The sequence below is a fragment of the Galeopterus variegatus genome, unplaced genomic scaffold, assembly GCF_000696425.1.
Source record: "Galeopterus variegatus unplaced genomic scaffold, G_variegatus-3.0.2 Scaffold1419, whole genome shotgun sequence".
Classification (NCBI taxonomy): Eukaryota; Metazoa; Chordata; class Mammalia; order Dermoptera; family Cynocephalidae; genus Galeopterus; species Galeopterus variegatus.
In genome coordinates, this window is record NW_007727530.1 from 393,814 (window position 1) to 402,554 (window position 8,741).

The 8,741-nt window shown below is 38.1% G+C and overlaps 1 protein-coding gene across 1 annotated transcript; it reads right to left on the minus strand.

Annotated features, from left to right (window-relative positions):
• Positions 1-1,998: 1,998 nt before the first annotated feature.
• KIAA1024L (KIAA1024-like ortholog) lies at positions 1,999-6,036 on the minus strand (the record flags this gene model as incomplete). Its single annotated transcript, XM_008576890.1, has 2 exons — positions 1,999-2,178; positions 5,809-6,036. Coding segments are annotated over 2 exons (408 nt in total), but the record flags the coding sequence as incomplete, so codon positions are not given.
• Between the last annotated feature and the right edge of the window lie 2,705 nt (positions 6,037-8,741).

Here is an 8,741-nt window from a genome sequence, read left to right on the forward strand (position 1 = left end):
TCCGGTACGGGGGCAACACTGAGGGTTGCGATCCGTTGCCGGACACGGAAAAAAGACAAAAGACAAAAAAAAAAAAAACACATTCGTGTTGAAATATAAATGACTGATAGTATCAGAAGTAAGAGTAGAGGAGGGTTGGAGAGAGCAGAGGAAAACCAGTCACTTGACTGGGCAGAGGAGAAGGGTAATGAGGTGGGGGCAGGAAGGCTAGGAGCTCGGGTGAGAAGGCTTCACGTGCCTGTGGCTACCCCTGCTTAATGCCTGTAGCGAGCCTTACCTGTACGTGGTTCTGGACAGCCATCTGTCACCGCTGCAGCCCATGTGCTTTTTAAGTGTGCTGGAGATCTGAACGTGTTTTGAATCCCTTAGAGGCAAGCATTGGGCAGACAAGCTTTGAAAGCAGAGTAATAGCAAGTGCTGTCTGTGTCCACAGGGAGAGTGGGCCTGCCCTCAAGAGGTCCCCACAACCTGTGGTTCTAAATTGGACTAGAATCTAGAACCATAGAGGAGAGCAGGAATAACAAGTGAAGGACTACAAATATGATTAAGACAATTTTTTTTGTGCACAATGATTTTATTGTTTAGTAAAGCTGCACTTTAATGTTCTTTATTTCAAGTATCTTTAAGAGAAATACAACAACATGATGTGGTGATATCACAGGACAAAAGCTGACTTTAGGCTAACAGGAAGAGGAGAAAGTTCCTGCTGTTCCCGTTGTTTCATGCACAAAATAGACTTGGGTGGGGTGTTTAAAGAAGAGGAAGCAGTGGGGATGGATGAGGAGCTCAGGGAAGGGTGTTCTAGAAGGAAGGGAAAGGTGCAGACTTGATTTCCCATCTGTGTCTAGAACCATGTCCCCAGGTTATCTGCAGCAATGGAAGGTGAATGGGGGCTACCAATTAGCACAGATTAGTAATTACAATTGCCGTTAACTAAGCAACTGCTAATTAGGAGCCAGGTGTTCTCACCTGTGTTTCTTATTTGTACCAGCCCTTTTGGGAGTTGGTATTATCCCTTTTCTAAGAGAATAACTTGCTCAGTGTCCAACAGTTAGCAATGGCGCAGTTAGGATTCAAACCCTGTTCTCTTAACAGTGTTCCCTCTGCTTTTCTAGCTCCCTCCTAGGCCATGGCTGGTGACGTATTCTCACTGACTGCCACCAGGAGTCACACTAGCCAGTCTGGATGAATTAGTAAGCACAATTGGTAGGATTCAAACCCTGTTCTCTTAGCAGTATTTCCTCTGCTTTTCTAGCTCCCTCCTAGGCCATGGCTGGTGACATGTTCTCACTGACTGCCACCAGGAGTCACACTAGCCAGTCTGGATGAATTAGTAAGCACAATTGGATCTAAATATAATTAATTATGTAACTATGGCCTGTCCGAGTTTAGTTCTACTAAAATTGCAACACAAATTGGGGCATTATAAAGGATTACCGTGAAAATTAGAATAGATTTGAATAAAGTCCCCCTGCCACCTTTTTTCTCCAGAGTTAAACAGAAATAAACCCAGCAATTCCAACCCAATTGGCAGCACAACTAGAAACTTACCCCATCTAACTGGCAGTTGGCCAAAAAACCATCAGCTCAAACTTCCCTAGTCACTACAGAAAGATGAGGTGGTAGGGAACTAATGGTATTTTAAAAACAAGGTGAATATAGCTAGAGCATTAGGACAAAGCTGTTCACAATTGTGGATGATGTTTTGTTCTCTATCAAAATGTTTAATTTGGGTTGTATATGGTGACTTTTCTGTAATAGCAATTGCTGGAATTCCTGCTTTCTGAAGGATAAAACTCAGGCTGGAATTCTTACCCAGGTTTCATAGAACAAAGTAGAGAAGCCAGCATGTCATAAGAAACATTCACATTCTGCAGGACGATTACATTTAATTGCACAATCAACAGTACATTCACATTGAATGAACACGTTTTTCTGCAAATGTTTACTGAGAAAGATTTTTAAGAAATTTAATTGGCTTTGTCTGTGGCAGTTTCCTTAGGTGAAAAAAGTGCTAATAGTCACTATGGTAACCAAGATGGAGGTAACGAGGAGTAAAATCAGACCCATACGACAGAATTTTGATTGCTTCTCTTGTTTCTTTTCCTTTTTCAATAAGGTGTCAAAACCTGGCGTGTACATGTCTCCCAACCAAAACCGTAGGTCATTAGGATTTTCCTAAAAGAAAATTACATGGAGAATATAGTCAATCAGTGATCAATCAGTGTTATGGACTAACCAAGACTTCAGAACAAGACACTGTCAGAGGACCGTTTTCACACTGTCCGGGTGAGGCTTCAATGTCACACTTAAGCTCAAATAAGAGAGTCAAGGCCTCCCTGGGTAACATAAACATGCAGCTGCAATCTCCTGGCTGACCAGGAATCCTGCGGTCCCAAACTGTACATCTGCATCAGAATTCATTAGGAGGCCTACATGATTGTTTTATTAAATTGTTCACATTGTTGGGTCAGAAACACAAGTATTTCTGTCATGTGTTAGCCAATTTAGTGTTTCTTACAGCTTATAAATAGTGCATGTATCAGGTTAGTCAGAGAAAATAAAATTTAAATTCATTGCTTTAAATGAACCTTAGAAATTTGATTTTGTCTGCATGGCAGGAATAACCATGTCTGTCGAGTTTTTCACTAAATCCAGAAGCTGATTTCTATGGAAGGAGTAATACCAAGAGTGGAGTCCCTTCCAGATTCCTGACCTACTGGTCTTCCTTGTAGAGGGCTGCAGCAGGTCTGGCATGCAGAAAATTTGGCACTGTGTGACTTCCTGAAGAAAGGAGCTGGTATATCCTCCCCCCACATCAGCTCCTATTCCTCATGCCTCTGTTTCTGTCACCAGCCCCATCTTCTTTCCAGTCCCACAGAATTATCTTCAAGTCAACCTGATCTGCTGTGTCCAATAAATCACCCACAAACTCTACTGTTCATACATTTGTAAAAATACATTTCTTCTCTTATCGTCTTCTGCTATGCTTCAGGGCTACAGATTCAGTATCTATGCCTGGCAGATGCCAGTAGACACACAATGAATTCATGGTGAATGTGGAATCTCTGCTTTCACAAACCCATTTAAGGCCTCATTATATCGCACCTGATTTGTTATAATGGCTTGCAGTGGCCTCTCTCTGCCTTTCCAGTCTCAATGGACTTAAAATCAGCTGCAAGTGGCATAGCGGTTTCCAAGGTCAGTCTCAAGGGTCAATGAACTAGCCTCAGACTTATGGGTGCACTGCCAGGAGAGGACTGTGCCTGCATGCAGGGAACTGGTGTGGGTTCTGGTGACAGCAATGCAATTCTCCCATCACATTGGTACTAGTCTTAGACATGCTAAAATATGAAAATACATTTGAGATGACCTGTGCAGAAGGATAATGAATTAAAAATCCTTGTCTACTTCACTCTTACTCTTCGTTTTGCTTGTGTTCCAATCAGAGGCCTGCACCGTGCCTGCAAGTTTAATACGTCCATCTTCCATGAGGAGCTTCCACAGTGGAAATGATCCTCTCTGACATTCTACTTCTAGCTCCTTCGTTTTTCTTGTGTTCCAATCAGAGGCCTGCACCGTGCCTGCAAGTTTAATACCTCCATCTTCCATGAGGAGCTTCCACAGTGGAAATGATCCTCTCTGACATTCTACTTCTAGCTTTCCTTGGTAATTAAATATGGAATTTCTTTTCTCTTTACTGACTTATAAACTCTTAGCAATGTAAAAAATGGGAGTGGCCAAAGGCCCCTGGAATGCTTATCGCCTATAAGTGGTGTCAAGTTTTCAGAAAACACGTTTGGGATTTTGTGTGCTATTTATGAGATATGGATAGGGTGGTGATGAAAGAAGTTGAATTAATGAGGTATAGGAAGAAATTCTGACAAAAAGCCATGGCTTCCAGAAGCTTCCCTCATGAAGTTAGTGCTGAAGAATAGCATGAGGCTGGAGAATGGGCCTCAGACCAGAAGGTCCACTGCTCTAAGAAAGAGTGAATGGGTACATAGAGGACTGGGTGGGGTGGGGGCAGATCTTGATTTTAGTAAAACAATGTATCAATCATATTTACGTGGAATCTTCCTAAACATAATGCATATAATTATCCAATTTAATAAAATTACTCCTTATTGCCAATAATATTGTTTCCAAAGTCTAACATGCAAACATTCTCTTCTTGTCTTTATTTTTTAGCTTATTTTTCCACTATTCTATTACTTACATTGTAGTTCCAGCAAACCTGGACTACTTACTATCTTGACAAATTTTCTTACTTTTCTGTATTTCTGTTCTTGCTCTTGCTACTCCTGACAGAAGAGCCTCCCCACTCATGCAAACCACTTACATCTTTTGGAATTCTACACATCCTTCAAGCTTTTCACAAATTAACTCTCTTATGAAATCATTTTACGATCAGATGTGATTTTGTCTGCTTCCAAATCTGCGCAGCACTTTCTCCTACTATTACAATCACCTTCCTCTGTCCTGTTCTACAGGTGCTGTTTGTTAGTCTGCTCAGTCTGATGAATGTTTCGAGGGCAGGGACAGTAATGTTCCCTCCATAGTCCCCTTGTCACGCATGTAAACAACAAAGGGAAGGGAAGCGGCCCTAGCATACAGTCAAGAAATGTTTGTGTGATAAATCAATATATTTATTTCTAATAGTAGAGGTGACTTCTTAGAGGTTCTGATCTTAAGATTCCTGATAAAAAACAAAGATTAAACAAAACAAAACAACAACCAACAACCCCTATTATTGTTGTCATGGGGAGCACCTGCTATGGAAACTTCTCTGGAAAGGGGGCTACAGGCTACATTAAGGAGGAGACACATTAAATGTATTAGGAGATTAAGAAACTTCAAAGACTCTGGACAATACAGTACTGTGAAGAGTGCACATCTGAGATTTTAAAAAGCATGTGTAGGATTTAAAGGGACATGGTACTGTCCCCTTCAAAAGAAGAAATCCTGAAGTGCTTGAGGTATGGAGCTTAGAACAGATACACATTTTTAAATAAAGGGTACTTAGGTCTTCCTGGTCTGGGACAGGCAGAGGCAAGTTAAGACTGGGTAGGAATACAGTCCAGTCAGTCAGAGGGTCACCCTTCCTGTTTTTCAGATATTTCTAAGTTTCCCATGTGGTGGGTGACATCGGGGGGTGGGGGGTGGGGAGAGACTGTGAAAGAAAGAAAAACTTAGAAAGAAAACCTTAAATTGCTGTAAGCTGGGTGAATGAGTTCATTGCATTCTTTTCCTGTGTCGAAATGTTTTTGTTTTGTTTTGTTACTGAGACACAGGAAAATGACCAAAATGTAAATCCGCAGTCTTAAATCATTCAGTGGGCTTGAAATAAAATGATCTTTGATGAGAATTTTCTTGTACAATGCCTAAGACAGAGCACTTAATAAATATTTTTGAAGAAACGTAGAATAGGGAATCAGTTCTTAAGTGTTTATGAACGTAAATGGCTACAAACCAGGGGAAAACATGTAATCTCCTAAACTGATTTTCAAAAACCTTTTACTCTCCTGGAAAACCTTTGTTCCATACCGCATCTTTTTTTTCCTCTCTCTCTCTCTCTCTACACTGTACAGATGCCAGTAATTGCTGATATTGTAAAAATCAAAACAAATAAATAAACATAAATGCTGACAGGAAGGAGAGAAGAAAGCCAGGTACCCAAACGATCTGAAATCTAAAGATTTTGTGCCTAGTGAAGAATACCTGACCCACCTCCATAACTCTTTCTTTTAGGATTATTTAACTGATCTCTGTCATCAATTGAAGGAAGCGATTCTCAGTCTTTAGTACCTTCAGATGTCCAGAGAGGTTTGTGTGCAGGGAATGCTTGTCATATTCCTCAATGGTCCATGAAGGATTCTTTTTTCTTTCTTCTATAGCTTCCTCCAAACTTATGTCGCCATATAGTGGGTTATTCTTCATAACTGGTGACATGGATGGTGGGGGGCTATCATTGGTGACAAGACCCTCCGTACTGGATCCCTTACTTGGTTGAGCAGGAATATTCTTTTTTTCTCTCTATAGGAGGCAAAGAGACAAGGCTTGTCTTACCAATGGGCCTTCTGATGGTAGAGAATGCAATGTGACATAACTGTGTCTGGAAATTTGCTGATTCTGCCTAGAAACCAACAAATTAGGGCAATGAATGAAAAAAGGATTCTAGGATAGAGTTTGACCTAGAATCCTACCATTACTTGAGTTCTTTCTTTGTGTGTGATGTTGATCAGCTTTAATAATCATTCATTAAAATGCCATTTTATAACTACAGAGAAAGAACACTGTTTTTAATTCAAAATCACAATTCTGAAAAAAGCCAATTTTTTAGAGGTTACTTGCATTGAGATTTAATAGCATTTTACTTCCCTCTGTTTGTGCATTCCATGACTGATAAAAATAATATTTAATGTCATTGTATTAATCCTTAAAAGTCAAGATCAAAAGACATTTTATAGAAACACCTGGGCTTTCACAAATACTGTTGTGGCTCCTATTTCAGACAGCTTTGAGGACTGAGCTAACTTAGGATTGGACTCCTATATGTGTCTACAGACCAGCTGGTTATTAGATGGCTCCAACACGGACTTTCAGATTTTGTAAGTTTGTAAGTGAAGCATAATATCCATATAGAAAAGTGTACATATGAAAAACGTATAGCTTAATAAATTTCCACAAACCAAATAAACCCAAAATTCAACACTGAGACAAAGAAACAGAACATTACTAGCACCCCTCATGGTCTTTTCCAGTCACTATCTCTCCCTGGGCCCAAGAATAACTAGCATCTCAAATTCTAACAGCATAGGTTAGTTTGGACTCATTTTGTATTTCATGTCAATGGAATTATATAATGCGTGCTTTTGTGTGTCTGGCTTGACCTTCAGATTTTTACCTGGCTTCGCTTTTTCTTAGGACTGCAAATCTATCATCAAGGCAGATAATTTTAAAATTAAAACTTGTTTATTAGCCAAATACGAATGGAGAAGAAACAAAAACCTTACACAGTAATGCCTTATTTATCATGGAGCATCAAGGGAAAGGAATTTCATATAAGTTAATTTTCAAACAACTTACATTTAACCCTTAAAAACTGTTGAATAATTAATTTACAACAACAACAAAAAGGAATTTTTAAAATAAATGTGTTTCAGATATTTTGGCCTTCCTAAACAGAAACGTTTCAATAGGAATTATATTCCTCTGAGACATATTTCTGATCATCAATACTCTGATGCTCTCAACATCAATTGGGGTATATAGGTCACATTAAATATGCACTATATAAGCTAAAGCTGAAAATAAATATTATATATATTTTCCTTCTGAAATGGCATGTAAGTTAAAAAAATCATCTAGATTAAACTATTCACATTCTCTTTGGTGTTGGGTTTCCTTAATTTTTTTAATCCATGCATTTTTCACATACTTTGAGATCAGCTTGGAAATCCTGACTTTAACAGGTTCTTGGTCTGCTCAAAGTCAGTTTATATTCTATAATAGTGAAGTTTGCAATGAAATAATAAATCTTAATTCAGCATTTCTCTTAAAGATGGATGGCCTCAAAAGTAACGTTTCTGAATTGAGCAAAAAACAATTAGATAAGAAATTTAGATCAAGCTTAGCATAGGCTGGATTTTTTTTTCAAGGCTGGAAATTCTTTGATCATCTTTGAAGAGGGGTAATTCTTCTGACATTGACAAATTAGCTTTGTAAGGTCATTTGCCTGCTAGACTATTCCTTGAGCTTCTTAAACAAGAAAGCTCTATAAATGAGGAAAATTCAGTTTTGGGGGTCAAGAAAAAAATTAATGCTTTATTACAATGTATGTAGACTTGGAAAAACTAACACATAAAAGATATAAAAATCACCAGAGGTATACTCTAAAAGAAGATTTCTAACCCTTATTTCTAGACAGTATTTCTCAAAGTTTTGAGGTTATTCCAGAACGTCATACAATTTATTTTTGCACTGCATGTCAATTTTATGTCTAAAGAATATGTGAAGGGGAAAACATAAAAGATATAAAAATCACCAGAGGTATACTCTAAAAGAAGATTTCTAACCCTTATTTCTAGACAGTATTTCTGAAAGTTTTGAGGTTATTCCAGAACATCATACAATTTATTTTTGCACTGCATGTCAATTTTATGTCTAAAGAATATGTGAAGGGGAAATAATAGTATAACTTTACTAAGAATTTGATGGCAGAATAAAAATACTAATTATGGTGGAAGTTCATCTGTATTTTGATAAATTTTTTCAAATAACTTTGAGAAAATAAAGTATGTATTTGACTCCAACCCTCTACTGTACTCTATATACTAGAAAGGATACATTCACCAGAGGATACGTCAACAGCAATTCTATTATTTTAATCTTATGGACTGTAAAATGAATTATTTTTAATTTATTTATCTTTTATATACTTTAAACATTATACCCTTTATGTACAAGTAAACTATCATACAATGAAGAGTGAGAAGACATATTTGGACAAACAAAAGCTAAAGAGTACATCATGAATAGACCTTTAAAGAAAGAACCTCTAAAAATGTACTTATGGAGGAAGAAAATTGATAACAGAGGTAAAGATTAAGATAGAAGAAGGNGCAAATAGTATATTTCTCAGACAAACAAAAACTGCGGGAGTTCATCACCACATGACCACCCGTACAAGAAATTCTCCAGGGAGTACTGGGATTGGATCCTGAAAGATAACTACCACG